Source organism: Cololabis saira, chromosome 11, assembly GCF_033807715.1.
Source record: "Cololabis saira isolate AMF1-May2022 chromosome 11, fColSai1.1, whole genome shotgun sequence".
In the NCBI taxonomy this organism is placed as follows: Eukaryota; Metazoa; Chordata; class Actinopteri; order Beloniformes; family Belonidae; genus Cololabis; species Cololabis saira.
This window is the reverse complement of record NC_084597.1, coordinates 18,185,413-18,208,437: the sequence shown is the minus strand read 5'-3', so window position 1 is coordinate 18,208,437 and position 23,025 is coordinate 18,185,413. Positions and strand designations below refer to the sequence as shown.

At 43.6% G+C, this 23,025-nt stretch overlaps 1 protein-coding gene across 1 annotated transcript in view; it reads right to left on the bottom strand.

Annotated features, from left to right (window-relative positions):
• Positions 1–326: 326 nt before the first annotated feature.
• The window catches only part of adamts6 (ADAM metallopeptidase with thrombospondin type 1 motif, 6), a 132,878-nt gene continuing 110,179 nt past the window's right edge, over positions 327–23,025 (bottom strand). Inside the window, exons 21-25 of the mRNA XM_061733886.1 lie at positions 19,399–19,528; positions 13,209–13,413; positions 12,943–13,119; positions 9,053–9,209; positions 327–3,183 (exon numbers count right to left, since the gene is read on the bottom strand). Of these exons, the coding sequence (XP_061589870.1) occupies positions 3,074–3,183; positions 9,053–9,209; positions 12,943–13,119; positions 13,209–13,413; positions 19,399–19,528 (779 nt within the window). The 3' untranslated portion in view covers positions 327–3,073. The remainder of the gene's footprint in view (positions 3,184–9,052; positions 9,210–12,942; positions 13,120–13,208; positions 13,414–19,398; positions 19,529–23,025) is intronic.

The following is a 23,025-nucleotide window of genomic DNA, read 5'->3' as shown; positions in this document are numbered from 1 at the left end:
TATCTATACTGACTGATCACTGTGCCTGTCCTTGGTTTTAGTACCCATCTTTCTTGTGTTTATTATCATTTGCCACATAATTAAAGCAACCTCATACTAAATTTAATGTTAATTTCATATGATGTAAATAATATGAAAAACATATACAAATATGTTGTAACTTTAGCTTGTATAGTTATAATAAAATATTGTTTTGACTCAGTTTTTCCCATGAATTGTCACTATAATCTGATGAACGTGCAACTCGGATTTTAAGATCCATCACTATCATCTGATGTACTTAAGATGTGTAATGCATTTTTAAATTTTTCGGTGAAGTATGTAGAATATAATAATCGGGATATCGCATAATCGGGATATCGCAATGCGTATCGTATCGTGGCTCAAGTATCGTGATGCGTATCGTATCGTGAGGTCCTTCCCAATACCCACCCCTAGTCATGGATGCAATCGGCTAAAATGAGCTTCCTCTACAGGGTGGCTGGAGAAGTTGAGCCATCTAGGAGGAATTATAGTAGAGTTGCCACACCTCCCCATCGAGAAGAGCTGGTTGAGCTCACTTGGGCATCAGGTAAGGATGAGGGGACACATTTTGGGAATCTCCAACCAGGAGAAGGACCCAAAGCCGATCTAGATATGTCCCTGAGAGAATATATCCCTTGGCATCAGCTCGGTATTCATCCAGAAGAGCTGGAGGAAGTGGAAGGAGAGAGGGAGGTCTGGAGGCCCTATGAGCTGAGCTCCAATAAGCAAGAATGGATAGGTGGGGTTGTTTCCATGACACTCAAGTAATGAGTGTGCCATAATTAAACATGGCCACGTAAACGTCCAACACAAAACCTCCATAACGTCACTAGACATCATTAATCAGCTTATATTTGCTAAGGTGTGACATGCAGATAGTTGATGCAACTTTGACCAGACTGAACAGAGATGTAGCTTTTCTTTTTTGCGTAAATACCACAGGCGTGAGCCAGGCAGAGCGTTAGCCGCCACCTCAGATTACTCAATAAACCACCAGTGAAGTAACCCTACTGTGATTTCCACAGACAGTCCAAGATTGCACTATGGTGACGGGATAAACAAGATTGTATCTAAACAACAGCCCTTAATGTTAAAAACTCACAACACATGAAGTAATGGACTGACAATGAAGACCAAGCTTTGCGATATGGCAGAGGTCCTAGTCCTAATTTTGATCGATCATGTAGTTTGCAGAGAACCTCCCTGGTCCTCCAGTCACACTTACTCCGGCAGTAATTGTCTGGTCCCAGTGCATCTGAGCAAATATAACATCGGGAAAGGAATACTAAAAATACATTTGGTATTTAATTGGTGAAATGATTATTAGTAAATGTCTCACTCCTAAAGAAAGAATTCCCAGTTGATCTAACGTGTCCATTGGACCGTGGGAGGAATGCCCAGAACAGATGTAGAACATTTAAACCAGCCAGGATTCAAACCTTGTTCTTATCCTGTGAGATAATGGTGCTCTAGCGGTGCCTTCATTATTGGTATTCTCTGAAGCAATGATGCTGCCCGTTTCTCTGCCACCTCCAGTCTTTATGCTAAGCTAAGCTTTCAGATTTGAAGGTTTCGGTTTTGTGTTGAGCAGAACTGTTCAACAAAGCTGACTGTTTAATTATTACCACTAGTTTTCCAGTTAACTTTCACAGTATGTGTGTCTATTATTGTTAGACACAGATGCTAAGCTAAGCTAACCTTCTGGCTCGATATTTAGTGTTGAACTCATAAACAGAACTGACTTTTTTTTTCTTGCACTTCAGGCTCACAGGTAGTTTTATTGCTAGTTCTCTTGGGATGTTCGTATCCTCAGATGCAGCAGAGTTAGTTTTTTCTAGAATTCCATTCTTTAAGCTAAGCTTATTTAAGCATCTCTGGCTTTCATACTTATATTGCCATGTAATTCTCGTAAAAAAGGCAAAATGTTATTTCCCCAAATGTTGACCCATTCCTTTAACTGTGCTGAGGGATGTACGTACAAGCGTGACATTGAACCAGCATGTGATGAAACAATCATCCAGTATGAAATGAGTAAGAAATAGTGACTGTGCTGTGATTCTAATGAACAGGCTGCTTCATATGAAAACGCTCCTTCACAAGGAATCCTTCACTTGTGAGCCACAGCTCCTGGATGGGAAGTTCAGTAATGGCCAGCTTGGTGGCGATGCTTCATCTGGCCCAGGCACATTGCTGATAACATACTTTGAATTGATGACCAATACCGAGGGGAACTTTTATTTTACTGCGAGGAACTAAGGCACCCATCTGGGGAGAGAAAAAAAAACCCCAACCTGTTCTTTCATAGCCACGTTGGATTTTCTGGTCCTAGATGAAGATATATAATACACCGATCCTTACAGTATAAAAGGGTCTGACATATGTAACAGTATGTAGTAATTTCATTCCAGCACAGTCGTTGAAGTCCAAGTGAGTTTGATCACGTTAAATTCCTCCTTCCGTGACAGTAGGCTACCATCTAACGAGAACATCAGAGGACAATATTTCTGCTGTTTGAAATTGTACAATAAATATACAGTACACCGATGGGATTTCTCTGTCATGTTTGACTGTTGCAAATGCAAAGTATTTACATTAAAAAGTGCACCAAAGCCAAATGTGGGGGTGGGGGGAGGCTACATCCTCTGTGAGCGATGTGTCCAGCACTTTGGATTCAAAACACAACAAACATGGAGGATGACCAACAACGATAACAATTATTATTATTATAATAAAAATAACATCACCAACAAATTATCTTCCAAGTTCCACTTCACAGAAGTGAAAATTAAAAAAAAGAAAGAAATGTTTGTGTCAGCGGTATGGGCTGAGCAGTGGTTTAAATTCCACTATGATGGAGGGCAGGAGGACCAGGTGAGATAAACGGGGAAATCCTTGCGACTCTCCCCTCAAGCTTTCCCGTAGGGCTGTTTCTACAGCCTGCTGTATTTTCCTCTTCTTACCCGCTTAGTGCCATATTCCTCCATCTTCTTTGCCTTTGTAGTCGTCTTTTGCTCTTTTCCCACTGTGTCTGGCTCTCACGCTCCGAGGGTCAGTGCCCCTGGCAAGTCTTGCAGCAGATCTGTCGGAAGTAAGCCCGGCTGCAGAACTTGAACTTCAGAACCAGCGGGCAGTAAGCCACTTTGTTTACATCTTTGCATTCTGCAGAAGGAAGGAAATGGTTATTGAGCAAAACACTGGAAAACCGCAATTTTTAAGAGCTAACCTGCTTGTAATCTCTGCTTTTGGCTGTCTTGTATTATTGTTGCTTTTGCATAGGCAGCGAGAGACTACATCTGGCTAAACTGACACTGGTAAGGATGTTGGAATATGTGACACTCCTCCACCAGGGGCTGACTCCAGTCAGTAGCCTAGATCGCTTTAGAGCAGAAATAAACATGAAATGTAGGAGGGTGACTTTTATTTATCTCATCAGGTAAAACTGTATCTTGTTTATTATTTATTTTTTTGGAGTGACAGCTCTACGATGGACTGGTGACCTGTCCAGGGTGGACCCCTGCCTTTCAGGGGCTGAGACAGATTTGATCAGAATTAATTTAAGTTAACCTTATATAGCATCAGCTAAACAAAGCTAAAATATCTAGCTCCGGTAACTGGGGTAAGGTGGGTGTAGGGTTGCCACATTTCAGAAATAGAAATAAGGGACGCCCTGATTTCAGCAGTGCAGGAGCCAAAAAAAAAGCCCCAAAACTTCTAAACAGCATAAAAATGTGTTTATTTTATATGAAAAAACAAAATGCTTTGATTTAAAGTTTAAAGTGCTTTAATAGCATTGAACTTGCATGACTGTATAGACAGCCAACCAGACTAGCAACTGAAATAGCCTCCTATGCTACGTATGTCCACATCTGCCCAGATGTAGAATATAGCCTACAGGTGAAGAATATGGTGTAAAAGTTAATTAATTTCAATGATTCAACTAGAATATGATGTAAAAGTTAATTTATTTCAATAATTCAACGAGAATATTGTGTAAAAGTTAACTTATTTCAATAATTCAACTAGAATATGGTGTAAACGTTAATTTATTTCAATAATTCAACTAGAATATGGTGTAAAAGTTAATTTATTTCAATAATTCAACTTAAAAGGTGAAACTAATATATTACCTAGTCTTATTACATGCAAAGCAAGATATGTTAAACCTTTATTTGTTATAATTTTGATGATGAAAATCAATCATATTTGATTGATTTCATAAAATATGCTGTAATTTATTTTTTATTTGGGGGTTTCATAAACTGTGAATCATCAAAATGATAACAAATAAAGGCTTGAAATATTTAATTTTGAATGTAGTGGGGAAATAATATATTTGTTTCACCTTTAGTTAAATTTACTACGAATGACATTTTGCAATATATTCAAATTTTCCGACCTTCACCTGTATATTATGACATCAATAAATAAGAGCATAATATATGTCCTTATTGGTTCAATACGGAGCGCAACTTTTAATTCCCAACCCCTACCTGGAGGTGAAGCCCGAGTCCTCCCCGCTGTCTGACACACACACATATGTCGACAACGGAGGCAGAGAAACTGGTCCACTCGGACTCAATGTCCCAAGCCTCCATCGGAATTTGTGAGAAGTTCTCTCAGAGATGAGAGTTGAAGACCTGACCTGACAGAGGGCTCAGCCAGACGTTCCCAACAGACCCTCACAATACGTTTGGGTCTGCCCGGTCTGTCCAACTTCCTCCTCCGCCAGGGTTCCAACTCACCACCAGGTGGTGATCAGTTGACAGCTCAGCCCCTCTCTTTACCGGAGTGTCTAAGACATACGGCCGGAGATCAGATGAAACAGCAATAAATCATTGACCTCCGACCTAGAGTGTCCTGGTGCCACTTGCAGTGATGGACACCCTTATGCTTGAACATGGTGTTCGTTATGGACAAACTGTGATTAGCACAAAAGTCCAACAACAGAGCACCACTTGGGTTCAGATCAGGGAGGCCGTTCCTCCCAATCACGCCTCTCCAGGTATCACTGTCATTGCTCACGTGAGCATTGAAGTCCCCCAGTAGAACAATGGAGTCCCCAGTTGGATCACCATCAAGTACTCCTCCCAGGGAGTCCAGAAATTCCGTACTGCTGTTCAGCTGGTAGGCACAAATAACAGTGAGAGACATTTTCCCGACCCGAAGGCGCAGGGAAGCGACCCTTTCGTTCACCGGGGTAAACTCCAACATATTTTGGCTGAGCTGGGGGGCTATAAACAAACCCACACCAGCTCGCCACCTCTCACCCTGGGCAACTCCAGAGTAGTGGAGAGTCCAGCCCCTTTCAAGGAGCTGGGTTCCAGAGCCCAAGCTATGTGTGGAGGTGAGCCCGACTATCTCTAGCCGGTATCTCTCAACCTCACGCACAAGCACAAGCTCCCAGACCACATTGCACCAGCCTGTTATGGTCCTTTCTGCGGGTGGTGGGCCTATGGGAAGGCGGGCCTACGTCGCCGTTTTGGGCTGAGCCCGGCCGGGTACCACGGGCAAAGACCCGGCCACCAGGTGCTAGTCTTCGAGCCCCTACCCCAGGCCTGGCTCTGGGGAGGGGCCCCGGTGACCCCATCCGGGCGACATAACAGACTTGATTTTTTCTTTTCCATGATAAGCTTGTGAACCGCTCTTAGTCTGGCCCGTCACCTAGGACCTGCTTGCCATGGGAGACCCTACCAGGGGCGTAATGCCCCCAACAAACTAGCTCCTAGGATCATTCGGGCAACACAAATCCCTCCACCACAATAAGGTGGTGGTTCAAGGAGGGGTTTGTTTGCCCCCCACCTGCACCGTTTAAGGTGCAGGTGGGGAGCTATTGACCTGGACTGGGGACATCATCGGACGGTGGAAGGAATACTTCGAGGATCTCCTCAATCCGACTGACATGCCTTCCACTGAGGAAGCAGAGAGTGTGGACTCTGGGATGTGCTCGTCCATCACCCAAGCCGAGGTCACTGAGGTGCTTAAGCTCCTCAGTGGCACCAGGGGTGGATGAGATTCGCCCTGAGTACCTCAAGTCTCTGGATGTCGTAGGGCTGTCTTGGTTGACACGCCTCTGCGACATTGCATGGAGGAAGGGGACAGTACTGCTGGAGTGGCAAACTGGGGTGGTGGTCCCTCTTTTTAAAAAAGGGGACCGGAGAATGTGTTCCAACTATAGGGGGATCACACTTCTCAGCCTCCCCGGGAAAGTCTACGCCAGGGTACTGGAGAGGAGAATACGGCCGATAGTCGAACCTTGGATTCAGGAGGAACAATGCGGTTTTTGTCCCGGTCGTGAAACACTGGACCAGCTCTATACCCTCCGCAGGGTGCTTGACAGTTCATGGGAATTTGCCCAACCGGTCCACATGTGCTTTGTGGATCTGGAGAAGGCATTTGACTGTGTCCCTCGTGCCATTCTGTGGGGGGATGGTCAGCAAGTATGGGGTCCGGGGGCCCTCTGTTAAGGGCTGTCCGGTCTCTATTTGATCGGAGCAGGAGTTTGGTTCGCATTGCCGGCAGTAAGTTATACTTGTTCCCAGTGCATGTTGGACTTCGGCAGGGTTGCCATTTGTCACCGGTTCTGTTCATAATTTTTATGGACAGGATTTCTAGGCGTAGCCAGGGGCCGGAGGGGATCCGGTTTGGGAACCACAGGATTTCTTCTCTGCTTTTTGCGGATGATGTTGTCCTGTTGGCTTCATTAGGCCAAGACCTTCAGCATGTGCTGGGGTGGTTTGAAGCCGGGTGCAACGCAGCAGGGATGAGAATCAGCACCTCCAAAACTGAGACCATGGTTCTCCACCGGGAAAGGGTGGCGTGCCTTCTCCGGGTGGGTGGAGAAGTCCTGCCTCAGGTGGAGGAGTTCAAGTATCTCGGGGTCTTTTTCACGAGCGAGGGAAAGATGGAGCGTGAGATTGACAGATGTATTGGTGCAGCATCAGCAGTCGGACCTTCGTTGTGAAGAAAGAGCTGAGTTGAAAGGCAAAGCTCTCGATTTACCGGTCAATCTATGCTCCCACCCTCACCTATGGTCATGAACTTTGGGTAATGACCTGAAGGATAAGATCGCGGATACAAGCGGCCGAGATGAGTTTCCTTCGCTAGGTGGCTGGACGCTCCCTTAGAGATATGGTGAGAAGCTCAGTCACTTGTGAGGAGCTTGGAGTCGAGCCGCTGCTTCTTCACATTGAGAGGAGTCAGCTGAGGTGGCTAGGGCATCTGTACCGGATCCTCCTGGACGCCTCCCTAGGGAGGTGTTCCAGGCATGTCCCACCGGGAGGAGACCCCGGGGAAGACCCAGGACACGCTGGAGAGACTATTAGCGCTTTTACACTAGTACCTACTCGGCTCTATTCAACTCAGCTCGGCTTGACTCAACACAGCCAAGTTTCTTTTCCATAACAATTCAGCTGGGTCTGTGGCTTGTGTTTGATATCAAGTTAAGAAATGAGAGTGAGAGAAGCTTCAAGCGGCAATGCTTTTTTTTGTTTGTTTGTTTGTCTCGGCGCTGCACGCTTTGACCCCTAGTGGAGAAGCGCAAAACCGAGGAGAGGCGAGTCGAGTCGGGCTGAGTAGGTACTAGTGTAAAAGCATCATATGTCTCTCGGCTGGCCTGGGAACATCTGGGTTCTCCCTTAGAGATAGGAGAAGACGCTCAGTCACCCAGGAGGGGCTCAGAGTAAAACTGCTGCTCCTCCACATCAAGGGGAGCCAGATAAGGACGCTCGGACATCTGGTGAGGATGTCTCCTGGACGTCTCCCTGGTCAAGTTTTCCTGGGAAATACCCAGGACATGCTGGAGGCACTATGTCTCAAGGCTGGCCTGGAAACATTGGGAACATCTTGGGATCTCCACAGATGAGCTAGATGAAGTGAAGGCGGAGAGGGAAGTGTGGGTATCCCTGCTTAGGCGTCTGCCCCGGCAACCCCGGATATGAGGTTGAAGATGGATTGATGGACAAAAATATAATTTTTTTTTTTTTTAACCATCCTTACTTTACAACCTAAGACCTTTGAACAGCACTGTGTGTGCTGCATGTACCGTAAGCTCCCAGTTTGTTCAACATTGATGCTCTTTGAAGCTTTTACTGTAATACCAGATAAAATATTGCTATTTTCTATTTGTTCTGCTAATAAGTCAATGATATCATTGAGAGCTTTTTCTGCTCTGGTTCTTTGAAGGAGTCCTAAAAGTTTAGGAAGATACCTGCAGAATAAAGGTAAGTTGTCGAATGATCTGGGTTTTTTGAGTTTTTCAGGTATAGCTGTAGGATTGTTCTGACTGTATGTTGTGATAAACACGAGACACATAAACCGGAGCCAGACTGCCTCACCGATGCTGGAGTGTCTCCCTTGGGAACTCAACAGACTAAAACTGTGCAACTAAACTTGGATGCAGAGACAGACTGAGACAGATCCTGGCCTCGCTCACTATCTGGGCTGACTGCCATCTGCTATGTTGCACTCTTGCAAACACACACATACACACTTAAACTACTTGTGGATGCCGGACAGGCAGTGCTCTAAATGCCTTATCACGATCAGAGTGTCTTCCCTTATTAGGATTTGGCCCCTGCCTCCACGGAGCAAAATGAAACGAGACATTGCCTCACTGCTGTCCGTGAAGGAACAATTAGCCTGCAGCTAATCCTATTAGCCGGCCTGCAAACGCTGCTCACGATTTCCATTCAGACTAATCGAAAGGCCCCTCTCTATGCATCTGAATAGCCATCCATCATGTGTAAGTATATATGCAGGGTTGAGTTGTTTCACTTTGACCGCAGGCCAACCTCGCCGGAAAGATTAATGATGTCGGCAGAGTGGAGATGTGTGTCACCCAAGAGCTTTTAGATCAAAGTAGAGCTGCAAAGATAAAGATAGGGATTTTTTTCTTTTTTAACTTTTCAGTCGGTGCTTTGTTGGAAGGAAGAGCACAATCATTCTCTCTGATGACCACTAGTTTTCTCTTTGCGCATTCTCACCAAGTAAGATGAGTTACATGCTTGAGTCCAGTGTCCTGTCATCTTACCATCGCCATGGGAGATTGGTGTGGCGTCACATTTGCTCTCACACTGCTGCATCATGGCGGGGCGGAGGGATTCTGCGCACTCATTGGACGGCTGTCCGGTGTAGGACAGACACGTCACGGTCCTCATCTGCTGGCCCAGGCCGCACTGCGCTGAACACTGGAACAGAAGGACATCAGAGAAAAACATTTCTTTTTTTCAGTGCAACACGGAAAACGACCACCAGCTTTTTCTGTGACCCTTCATGCTGTGGACCGCCATGCACCCACACTTAGCCGTGCTGTTGTACTCCCTGCACAGACGCTCCACAACTTGATCCAATCAACCAATCTAAGAGCCACAGAGGTTGGCAAGCGACTTTCTGCATGATGATTCAACCAACTGTGTATCATTGAATGTTTCACAGCTACAAGCGAACACTTCAAACCCATGTGGCACATTTTGACCATTTTCACAAATCAGTACAGGACAATTTGGTACAGTACAGCATGCAATTATTCATAAAAAGTTTCAAAATATACCAAAACAAGAGTACAATACTATATTGGTTTTTAGCATCCTTCTGTTTGGGTACTGGTGCTACGGTACACTAGAGGTGACACGTATTGCATAATTCCAACAGATAACGTTTTCATCTATCAACTTGACCATATATATATTTGTATAGAATCATGTAAAAATATGGAAATGGTATTATTATTCCCTTAAAAGGAGGCACTGCCATCATCTTTCATACTTCAAATAATTTGTTAGGGTGTCTTAAGGAACTATCAACTAAAAAACCTTTGGGGTAATAACCTTGTCACCTGGTTTAGAGCCACCTGACCCTGATTGTTAGTCATCTCATGAGTGATTCAAATGAATAGAATCATCCAGATTCCCTGTCTTTATTGGCACCAAAGTATTTGACATGATACGGACAGTATTTGTTCTACTTCCACAGGTAGATGCCGTTTGTTGTGCTACTGTAGCTTGCAGTGCTGAGCATCCCTTTGTTTACTTGGAAATGGACCAAAAAGAGCCCGTCTTATGGGATAAATGTTGAGCAACAGTGAAATTCTACTGACATTACAGCAAACTAAGTAGTGGGAAATAGTAGTAATGGGAAATATGCAGAAGGAAATACAATGAGACCAAGCAGACCAATTGCATCTGTTGCAGTCTTCACAAAGGGCCAAAGACGAATGAAGTCTACACACGCGATTGAACGAATGACCGAGCAAGATGGGAGCGCATACTCTACACATACAGTAGGAGTGTCGAAGACCCATGCACAAGACCAAGTGGAGCGGTAGAGAGTTATGAATGAGTGAAAGGCCGTCAACTACAGCAAATCCAGCACTCGTATTTACTTGGCTACTGTTTACAGTTTGTGGCACAAGATGTCACATCACACTGAGAATCCTTAAGTAGTCATAAACGTTGGTTTAATTTTCTCATAAATAAATCTGCAGAAAGCCAAACATTTATAAAAAAGAACATTTTAATAATTATTCCATTTACTTTTTCAGTTTTTCTTTTCATACACATCTTTTAATGTATCCATCCATCGTCCTACATGAACATGGATTACTGCAAGCACCCAGTACTTACTTATGACTGCTTTGCAAGGCTATCTCCAAACACTGAAGTATAAAAGGTTTATACAGTAAGTCTTACTGGATCAAGCTGCAGCTAAGTCCTTTGCTGTAGCATGTGATTGCTTCTGGCTTGATAATGATCATTGATGTATAAAACGTTTGCTGGTTTTGAACCCAAAACATGCCCTTGCATTTGTCTAACTTCTATTAATGAGCCAGTTGCAATAAAAAAAATTTAAAAACCTGAGATTTTTTCCATTAAGCTCTTTTGCAGAAAGAGACTCAGAAACAAAGACCAATAAAACAAAACAGCGTTTGGTGCCAGCCGATCTTTGACACAGACCAATGCTGAAGTAAACAGCGTCTCTCAACAATGAACCTGTGCAGATGTGGGGAACACGGAGAAAACACACCTGTCTGTGTTGCCCATGTGCCGGTGCATGCAATGAGCCCAGCTAACACCCCCTCCTTCAAAGATCCTCCCCGGCTGCCTCAGATCAGTGAGCTTGCATGTCAACCCTTCCCAATTAGTGAGTCTTTATTAGTGCTGGCCCTGACAGATGGCATACATCAATGGTACAACTGAAGTTGGGTTTGAACTGCCAACCTTAGCTGCCACCTAAACTGCAGGACTCTTCAGCTCTTACATCTGAAAAATGACATCACCTCCTCGCATAGCTGCCCTCTGAAGAGTACAAACTGTTTAAAATTCCTCATTTACACTAAATTATTAACAAATCCTGCAAAATAACAAGCCATACTTTTTGTAGATACAACCAGCTATGACGCACGGATTGTTGGCGTTGTCTCAACATCAGTCGGCCGTGTTGAGACGAGTCCAGCAGCTTTTTCTGAGCACACTCGCTCATGTCAGGGTGAGCCCCAGACCGCTGCTCTGCTGTCTGACTCAAAGTCGTGTTCCTGGAAGTGACAGCGAGTCTGCTCTGAGGCAAAGGTAAACTTCAAACAGCCAAGAGGATATTGCAGCAACAGGTTGCATAACACCAGGCGACTGGAAAAGATGGACTTACAAACACGGTACCGATGCTCAAGCAGACGTCGTGGGACATACGGTTGTAAAATACACAAACCATTCACCAACATGTGGAATTTATCCTTGCATGTTATGTATTTAAAGTATTCAATCAATAGTTTTGAAGGGTTAACCAGGCTGCTGTTGGCTTGAGGTTTTGTCTTCAAGTGATGTTGGTGATGAATCTCAGTCATCCCGGTCACAAAGTACTTCAAGTACAACGCAGAGGGTTCCACTTTAAACCTGCTGAAACCCAAACTGTAGCTTTTGTCGGGCGAACCTGAATCCATAAACACCACAGTATCAAACAGACCACATGCTAGGAGAACCCAAGAAACATCTCAAAACACCTCATCCTGGTATACTTCATCTTGGAGATAAAACGTCTGAACAGATACCCATCAGCGTTGTCCAGCGCAGCGAGGTGGGCAATGGGAAACTAAAGTACTACCCCACAAATACATAAAACAACACAGGAGAGGCAGATCCTCGTGTCAAACGTCCGCAGTCCATCTGCATCTTGAGGAAAAAGGACTCTCTTTTGAGGACAGTAATGTCCACACGCTGATGGGTTTAGAAAGGAGTGAAAGAAACCATCTACATCAGGGGTCGGCAACCCAAAATGTTGAAAGAGCCATATTGGACCAAAAACACAAAAAACAAATATGTCTGGAGCCGCAAAAAATGAAAAGTCTTGTATGTATAAGCCTTATAATGAAGGAAAATGGCGAAATGCGAAATCAAAATGTTGAGAAAAAAGTCGAAATGTTGAGAAAAAAGTCAAAATTTCGAGAGAAAAGTCGAAATGTCGAGATTAATGTTGAAGTACAATCTCGAGAAAAAAGTCGAAATGTTGAGCAAAAAGTCGAAATGTCGAGAAAAAAGTCAAAATTTTGAGAAAAAAGTCGAAATGTCGAGATTAAAAAGGAAAGGAAAAAGGAAGAAAAAAAGAGAAAAAAAGGAAAAAGAAAAGAGAAAAAAAGGAAAAAAATTAAGAAAAAACAGATAATAAAGAGAAAAAAAGAAAAAGAAAGAAAAGGGGAAAAAAAATTTAAAATGAAGAAAAAAAGGAAAAAAAAAAGTCAAACATTTTTGAAAAATTCTCCAGGGAGCCACTAGGGCGGCGCTAAAGAGCCGCATGCGGCTCTGGAGCCGCGAGTTGCCGAACCCTGATCTACATGAAGCTGGGAGACCAGGAGGTGGTGGCCTCAGATATTGCCTACAATGCTGCTCTGAGTCTCCTCTCCAACCCAGTTATATGACAGAGATGTAGTCCTACCTGTCCCCAGTCACCAGGGATCCAGCGAGGAGGAGGACAGCGTCCTAAACTGCAGCGGATTCGGACCGGAGGTTTGTTATGGCTCGGGCAGTGGGAGGGCGGGAAGGTTTTGGTCAGGTCACTGCTCTTACACAATGCGATGCGGTGCTTGAAACCCGGACCACATTTAGGAGTGCACTGAAGCGAGAGGAGAAGATTTCAGAAACAAAAAAAAAAGGATCTCAAGAGGACAACAGCCAAAAAAACAAAACAGAATATTGTCCCACCTCAGACCATTCCAGTGTGACCCACTTTGGCGGACAGGACTGGTTGTTGCAGGATTCTCTCTCGATGGGCCGGTGAGTCAGACAGTAGGTGTCCTTCAGCGTCTCCTCTTCAGCAGGGCCAATCTTCCTGGTACACAGAACGCTTCTTGTCCTTGTCCCGCCATCACATGTCTTCCCACACTCTGACCAGTCACCTATAAACCACCTGCAGAAGACAGGAACCAGAGGCAACAGCTCAGTCGAAGTGAACAAACACAATCAGAGCCGCATGGGAGATTTGCGAGGCCCTGTGCGAAATGGCGGGCGGGCGCGTGAAATTTTTGGGTTTTTCGGGTCGGATTGAGTGTCTATATGTGCAATTTTAACTCTCCAATTAGCAAAATACTGGATACCTTCCCCTGCCTCATCATCATCTGGGCTTGCCTCGACACGGGGCCCCACGGCTGCTTGAGACCCGGTCGGATCGGTGATTTTTGTAACAAATTTATCAAACGAGCCTTTCAGAGAGGCATTAAACTCTTCCATTTTCTTTAGTTTTTTTATTTTTTCATCCCCTGATGGAAATTTTCTGAATCTGTCTCGTTCTCTCGACATTGTGTGGCAGTTTGTTCCACACTCCACTGTCTGGATCAGAGCAGCTTGTGTCTGCGCTTGGTCTGATCAGTTGTATTGAACAACAGACACACGCATCAGACTAGTACTAGCACAGACTAGTACACATTTAGGTCTGTAATGGAACGTGTCTGTTGATATTTATAAGGGAAAAAACGAAAAACAAAAACAAAAAAAACAAAAAAAAATTGAAAAAAAAAAAAAAAAAACGGCCCATAGCGCGAGGCCCCTTGGGGCGCGAGGCCCCGTGCGGTCGCACGGTTCGCACACCCCTTGCGGCGGCCCTGAACACAATGATTGCTCGAGGCCAGATTCTGGGACTTTTAAAAGTTTTCCCTTTAAGTGTGAAACTTGATGCCACATTTACGCCCTCCTTCATTCTCAACAAGCCACTTCAAGAGCACGTACCAGCCACTGCACATAAGTTACGTACTGTACTGATACAGCGGTCAGAGCCGGGCTGAAGGTTAGCATCTGCCACCGAAGTGCTGACTGGTCGGTTGTTCAACCTACTGTACCAACCAGTGTGATAGTTACATAAAATGTAATACAGTGGTAAAGTAATCCTGGGTTGGCTTTGCCCCGCCCTTGATGAAGGAGTCACCATAGTGGAACTTCAAGTCTCCACACAGATTTGGGATATGTTTTATGTCAGATGCTAGGGCTGGGTGATATATCGAGATTTTAATATATATCGATATATTTTCAAACACGATATGGTACGAGACAATATCGTTTATATTGATTTAAAAAAAAAAAAAAAGATTTTTTTTTTTTTTACATTTTTTTTTTAAATGATTTTGATATAGCTTATTTTGTGACAAATTGACTTGAATGTTTTATTTGAGATTTGCACAAATGTTTTGTTATTTGGACAACTGTCAACCTCAGTGGAAAAGTCTGCCTGTTACTTTCTATATTGTATTAATTGCACAGTGTATTTTAATTTAATTGTTATGCAGGAAAGGGATATTTGTTTTATTTTATTCAAGAAGCATTTTTATTCTATATATGCAGGCAGTTTATTTTTATTTCATTTGTTTTATACATTTTGATATTCTGCAGACCTCTGTTAATAAAGGTTCCTGTGTGACATTTGGCACGAGACTTTGTATTAAAACTGACTGTTTTTTTAAGGGTTTGCCTCAGAAAAAAATGAAGCTAACAGAGATGCTATGCTATAATGCTTTGGGGGAAACCCCAATTAAGGCACAGAAAAAATATCGAGATATATATCGAGTATCGCCATTTAGCTAGAAAATATCGAGATATGACTTTTGGTCCATATCGCCCAGCCCTACAAGATGCCCTTCCTTATCATTTCTTTATGTATTTATTTTTTAAGATTTGGTGGCTCTCGTGGCCTTTATTCGAAAGGGACTGCCTGCACACAATCCTGCAACCACAGGGAGAGCCTCACACAGCTGGGAGCTGAACTGGAGGCCTTATTAGTTTGGGGCACCTGCATCAACTATCTATTTTTGACGAGGCCAGCTCCAACCCTGTTATACAGCAGATCACCATGACAATGATTACGCTAAGGAACGATCCAGAACCTCTCACATGATTGCCGTGACCATCTCCAGCGATGGCAACCTGCTGTATTAAGGGACAAAATTGGTGATCTAAACTGGTTAGCTGCATGCTGGATAACTCTTCCAGGAGTAGTGCAGCAGTGCAGCAGATTGTGCACTTGTCTGCAAACTAAATTCCTCTTACTACAGTCCAGAAGAATCAGTACGTACTTTTACTATTCGCTTGCAAACTTTGAAAGCGGCCATCACCGGCCAGTTCGGTCTGCATACTTAACACGCAGGTATGATACATGATCGAAGCTTCCACGTGTATTTCCATAACCTAGAGTAAACACTGTAAGTAATTTGCTCGGCAGGCAGGCAGGCGGTGATAATGCTGACATTGTAGCCCAGTGTCCATCAATACGTCTGGCCAGGCCAGACCAGAAAGCTTTTAACCTCCAGAAAATTCAACCCTCTCTGTCTACACGCTTTATAGAAGTATTGTCATAAAACAACAGCCCTCCAAACACATCCAGCCTGTCGCGTATTACATCATCTAAAGGAATGTATACAGAATTAACAACATGTTCAAACATCTGTGTCAGCTTTCATTAGCAGAGCCCATAAAACCCTGGCTATTCTAAAACAATAGTGTTTACACGGCCTCTTTTAGTCTGCTTTTCCTGACGCTGCAGACGAGCCGTTTGCTTTCCTTAACAGACACAACCGCCATGTGTCCGCTATAACTCAGCGCTGCCATAGTCTTAATCAAAATAAATGAGATACCACACGTCTGAGTCCACTGGATACAGATGTGAAAGTAAATAACCCAGGACTGCAATCACATGAAAACAAATTACCGCCGACGCAGTAGATTTACAACACTGCCATGTTTTTACTGGCTGAATTCTACCTGAGAAAAACCAACGCTGGCTTTCATAAACAAACGATTATGAGACACTCTGAGTCTAATTAAAATTGGGCATCTAATCCCTGTTTTTTTCCAGACGTGATTGAAGCAAGTCTGGGCTATGCCTCTAATTGCAGCATGCGGTTTACGGACATTTGGCCAGCGGAGGAGTGTCCACCTGCGTTGCGTGTGCGTTTTTCCCCCTCAGGCGTGGGGCGAACAAGCCAAAGCCATCAAACGCAGGTGGTCATTTTCAGTGCTCTTATTCTTGGCACAAGGCAAACGCTGAAAATAGTTAACATATGAAGTTACAAATCACTGCCATTTTATTTTATTGTTTTCTTTCAAACACGTTTTACAACTGCGCCTCGTAGAAGGTGAATTAGTATCCTGAGTCAGGCTCATTTTTCTTTTTTAAAAACAGCGGCTTAGGGTGCCATACCCGATAATCGAAGAATCGAATGTCTTTAAAACACAACAAATTTAACTTTGGGAGACCTTCTACAGACAAATAGCCGACTGTCCTATTAAAGTGGCCATATCTGATCAATTCAGCTAATTTCCATTGATTTTATGTTAATCTTTGGTACTACTAAGGTAGCATATCTCTAAAGACCCCCCCCCAAATGGAAATGATTTTTGATTTCTGAATGAATGGATAGATACGTCGCTTATTTTTTGCATATTATGTTTTTCTTTTCTGGCCTGGCGCATCGCGTTTTCGAGTCTGTTGTTTGGGGATTTTTTTTTTTTTTTCCCCCGTTCCGCGGAAATTTTTTGCTGAGACCAAAATCCGCGGAAGATTCTGATGCCTGGTTATTAGGTGTCAGGTTACGTGCATCTAAAACCAGAGGAGAACTTTACTGTGTGTGCACAGCCAACAGCTGATTGACTGCAGTGGGCGCCGTTCGACAAGTCACCGCGGCGCTACAGACACCCCGGTGTTCATATTTTTTGTCGGATTTGCGCTGATCTCATAAAAAAATATCCAAAAAAATCCCCAGGACGGAAATCCGTACCCAGTACGGAGAACTTTAATCCATGGATTAATGAGCATTAAGTTAGTGAACTGCTGTAAGTTTTAGCTCAGAGGGTCCCCCTACAGGCGTGGAGGTTGAGTTGCTTTTGCTGAGTAAGGATATCAGTCACGTTCCTGTTTTCCCATTCATCGTCACTCTGTTGGGTCTCTTTGGCTACGTTCACACCACACAATTTTCTTCTGGCTGTCTGAGAAACACAAATGATGCAAAATATGATTCTTTTCACGTCAGACCTGGGTCACTGTCAAGCGTGCTCCTAAATCGGATACGTATCTGACGTTTTCTGATGTCAGGCCACGTCTCATCTGTCTCTGACGTCGCTGTTATGTGAAATAATGTCACAATTCATCGCCGGCGGGACTTTTTTGGAAGGCGTCCCCTAACTCTGATTCCTCATCCCAGCGTCTCTGTACGGAAGACATCGCTCTCCTTGTCTTCTGGTTTCCTCTCATTATAATTAGATGATGAATTTGTACACTTCCCCAGAGCAAATACTTCAAAAAGAATTCATCCAGGCTCCCTGCTGCTGCACACTCATTTACATACACGGAGACATCAACCCGACGTTCCCCGTTTGATGTCTTACGAGGGTCACGGCAAAACTGTTCACAACGAAGTCTGATATGAGGTGCATTTAAAGTAATAATGTAAACAACCATAAAAAGAATTGGAGCTGGGGAAAAATATCAGAATTGAGTATTAAAGGAGCTTGAGGCCGGATTGAGGCAGAATTTATGAAAAAAAAATCCGTATACGTTTTAAGTTTTCTAGTAATAATGTCAGATGAAGCGTTCCAAACCCAAAAGAATGAGCCCTCAAGTGTATCTCTCCGTTGCCTTGAACAGGCTGTGTGCTGCAAAATGTGCTGCAATTCAGGCCCAAATTTCCCGCGCTGGGCTGCGGATGTGACGTCACATTTGCAACAATTCATATAGTAGTACGACAAAAAAGATGCTTTGAATCCTCTCTCTGGGGGAATCCCCACTGAAGCTGCAGCCAGTGAGAGAACCAGACGTCAGGTGAGGTGACCATGAGGAAGGAGGCCGAGTCATTGAGACGCCACACCAGCAGGTAGCTGTTTATTCATTTCAGAAGATGTTCTTCAGCCTCAACACTCTCTGCAGCAAAGATCATCAACTACTATATGCAAACCCATGCATATGTCTGTGAAGAGGTCATCACACAAATATCTTGCACCGTTTGTGTCCTCCCGACTCTTTTCAGCACAGAAGGTGGTTTTAGAGACCAGTCAGGTTGCTTCTGCCAGATAGTGTAGTGTGTGACATCGATTGACGATGAATCATGACTTCAAGACTCTGGAAAACAGGGCAATGAGAACACACCCCTTTCCTGAAGTCTCTGGTCATGAGTTAGAATTTGATTGATCGTTATAACATTGCGGATTAGTGAGAAAAGCACTGAAACACTCTCCACCTCCACCGCTTCGGTTTACACCCTTGAAGTGGAGGGGGCACCACAGTGGTCCAGGACAATCCACACATGTTTTACACTGGATGCCCTTCCTGATGCAACCCCACAAGCATCAAACACAACCCGCAAAGGAAAGTCTGACGCCCTACCAACCTAGCCACTTGGGCCCAAGAAAACGAAGAAGAATTCTGTATCTTAAAGGAGCTGTATGTAAGAGCAATAATAAAACGAATCATAAAATGACCCCGATATGTCAACAGACATTTAAAAATCATGTTCATTTCAAATACTTATGTCACTGACAACAGCACTCAAGCCAGGATATTCCAGTTTAAAAAGAGGAGTTGCAGCCCTCAACTGATGTTTATGTTGTCATTTTTTGTTTTGGCCTGAAGCTCCACCCTCCACCTATCTCCCAATCACCAAGTCAGTATTGTTTCGGCATCCGGGTTGCCAGCTCGGCTCTAATTATCGCAGCAGCTGCTACGTGTTGGATGAAAAACCTGGCAACCTGTGGTCGGGGGGAGGAGGGGGAGGGTACACGCCGCTCAACAATATTTTGAAAGTGACTGCAGTACCAGTTTTGGCCATTTCTTACAGACGGCTCCTTTAATTCTGTATCAAAAATAATAATACTAATTTACAAGTCAACAGATAATAAAAGACTGAGTATCACGCACTCTGGAGGACAGGGCTCAGTGTTGCAGTCTCTCTGGTTCTCGGGGGGTTTGGTGTCCAGATCACAGTAGTTGTTCTGCACCACCGAGTTGTCGTCCAGCCTCTTACACACCACCTCCTGCTTCTGGGAACCTGCAGGAGAAAAAGTCAGATCCATTCAGTGGCACGCAGATCAGCTGATCTCCCACGCTAAGAGCCCCGCAGAGTGGACGGGCGTGCGCCGTGTTCGAGCAGGGGCCATATTAGTTTCAGTCTGTAGTGGATCCAGACATGTAAAATTCCTGATTCTTTGCAGGATCTGTTGGCAAATCACTTTCACAGAGACGGGGGTTCTTTACTTTGGCTTCTGCCATAGAGAGAGACGGCTACCGTATCGCTGTCACACCTCCCACTGTGTGTGTGTGTGTGTGTCTATGTGTGTGTGTGTTTGCTTTTGCGTGTCTGCTCTACCAACTTAGACCGGGTCTGTTTGGACCCTCGTGGGACTGATCCAGCAGCAGACTCGTCTGGTAGATGTAATGAGATATGGATGTGTGTGTGTGTGTGTGTGTGTGTGTGTGTGTGTGTGTGTGTGTGTGTGTGTGTGTGTGTGTGTGTGTGTGTGTGTGTGTGTGTGTGTGTGTTTGTCTGTGTGTGTGAGAGAGAAAATCTACCCATCTGTGCTCTGAGTGAAATACAGTGAAGAGGAATAGTGCAGATCGTGGGGTAAAACAGTTTCAGTTGTAAGGCTGTCAAAAAGTGTTTTTCATGGATTTTATTACATTAGTGATATATTAAGCAACACTTCATGATTAACTGAGCTAGATCTGTCAGATGTGTGTTTGATTAAACGACATTCATCTGATTTGAAGCGCAGTCCGGTGAGAGATGCATTTCACACCAATAAGCTATTTCGGATCAACAATGCGAAGGCATGTTTATGATCCTGGGAGGCCATGAGCGCCTCCCCCATCGAAGCAACAGCCTCAATCATCTGCTGTAGACTTGGAAATCCTTCCTCAGAAAAACCCACATGCTTATTCAGTCATGCTTTTACAAAATATTACAAACTCTGTCCAGGCCGCGCTTGACAACTGGGAAGAAACACTATTTATTGTTACATGAAACCCATTGCTTTTGGGCTAAAAGGTTTGGTTTAGTCATTCTTGAGGCTACGGTCAGCATTTCACTGCGGTTTCCAGATTCTGAATTTCTGCCTCGTGCAGGACCAGCACCGAGGAAGAGCGGCCGAATCACTGAGCGGCTCTGGTGAACCAGAAGCTATGCAGAGCAGCTCATTCACACAAGTTAGACCGTACTCATTACTTTGGCTAGAAAATGGAAAATATACATGTTGAATTTAGAGAACCTCAATCTCCAGCTACAAAGTAATTATCCTGGAAACCCATCCCAAATGATGATGATGACTTTCTGCTCTCGGCCCTGAACATTTGCGGAGCGATCGGTTAGGAAAGATTTACAGAATGACACATAAGATTGAAAATATTAAACATCTGAGAAGGTCAGAGATATTCAGAAAGAATTTAAGAGCCCACGAACTGTTACGCTATTGAATACTAAAATTGACTTCTTATTCTAAAACAGTAACTGGCCACCAAGATGTTGATGCAAACAATGCACCGTGTGCCCAGATATGCTTAATGATAGCCTTGAAAATAACACTCAAATAGATCGAAGAAGCAAAAATTGGTCTGCGTTTTCAAACACCTGACCCAGAGCAAAAGAGTCATGACCTAACTGAAAAGCTTTTCAGGTTAAAATAACAGTTTCACTTTCATTTGAAGGAATAGTTGATTTTTTTTAAGTCGCTGTCACACCTTGATGATTTAGTCATCGTATTACTCCAAAACATTGCTGTATGATGAACAATCAATGTCAGTTTTGAACATATTAATAGCATATTCGTCAGTTATAAAGAACCTTTCTATTACATATAGATGACTTACACCAACAAATGTGTTGCCAGTACCTCAACATATAACGACAAGAAACATGCGAGAACTAGGGGCATCAAATTAGCAAGTTAATTGCCATCAGTTAATTACAGGCATGTTTTTTAATCGCTTAATCTATTTTTTAATCTCTAACTTTACTTTTTCTGTTTGAGAGTTGCCTTTATTTTGAAATCTGTGTTTGTGCGGTGAGCTGGAAAACAGTGATCAGTCACACCTTGAAGTGGACATTGATTGGCTGTCCCTGTACTTATGGGGCTGGCCTGCAGCAAAAAATGTTGTGCATGCCTGAAATGCTCCAATGACCTTGCAGCACTACAATGTATGCTAGCATGCTTCATGACACTGAAATCAAAGGACCAGACGATTTCTTTGCTGGTGGTGGATTTGTTTAAGGTGTGTTAAATGGCTGTAGCATGCTACAGAGTCAAGAAGGTTTTAGATGTGGAAATATGCAACACTGATCTGAAAATAGTGATGAACAACAAATCTGATTTTCTTGCTAAAGTTGGAGCAAGTCTGTAAGTATTTTGGCACTGCAGTGAATGTGATGTTAAACAATGTTTTTTATCATTTTATAATCCTTTTAATAATAAAAACATTTGCATTCCCGTCTTTCTTTGCTTGGTTGTGCAGCTATGTCTCCCTGGACTCTGTGTTTGAAGTGTGGGCCTGATAAATCTCTGTTGGGAAGGCTCCTAACCCTTTGAATTAACCCCTCCCCATCATCCAAAAGACATTACTTCCCTACAAAACATACCCCAGAACACAAAGTCATAGAATTATGGGTGTAGTGTGAATAGCAATCTTTACAATTTAGTCCTTGTTCTCTGTTTTGCATGTTTACTTGTAGGTACAGGGGTGTCACAACTCCAATAGAGGGACAGGCAGGTGGTGATGGGCCCCTTGCCCTTAAAATAAAGGTTTTTCAGAAACACATTTCTAACAGAGGAGAATCTGAAAATACACAAGCACGATGATTGCAAAAATCACACGAGGAAAAAGTAAAATGTACATTTAAATATTTTAACCTAAACCTAAAACCTAAACCTAAAATGAAAAGTAAATTGTCTAGTTGGATGTTGTTTCAATGAATTAGGCACCCCCTCTTAAAGTAAGAACCAAAATGTTAGTTGCGTATTGCTGCCTCAGTTGCTATCAAGCTAAAATTAACATTCGGTAAAGTTGATATCTACTGATACAGCTGACATTGCTGCGCCATGCTGCAGACAAGCAGAAAAAAGATGCCAACAGTTCACGCAACTGATTTCTGAAGGGGTCTTCCAGCTTGCAGGACGAGATTTCAATCACTTCATCCTGTCACCTGGTTCCAGGGGCCAGGCAGAGACGGTGTCAGAAGCTAAAGAGTTTCTGCACAATGTTTATCCTCAAACTGCACAGCGCCATGTTGTCAATGGTAGGAGGAGTAGACTTGGGAAACCAGCTGGAACAATCACAGTTATCTAGTTTAGTTTGACTGGTTTAGATTATACTAATTGGTACATTATTTTACATTTATTCTCATGAAATCTGTTTTCATGAGAAACATTTTCCCTTCAAGTGTTGCTAACAACATCTGAAACAAGTGCTTCCATAACTGAAATGAAGACTAGAAATGAGGACTAGCAGGACCTTGGACTTCCTCTAAAGGGGGGGTGGACACTGCTGGACGAGCCT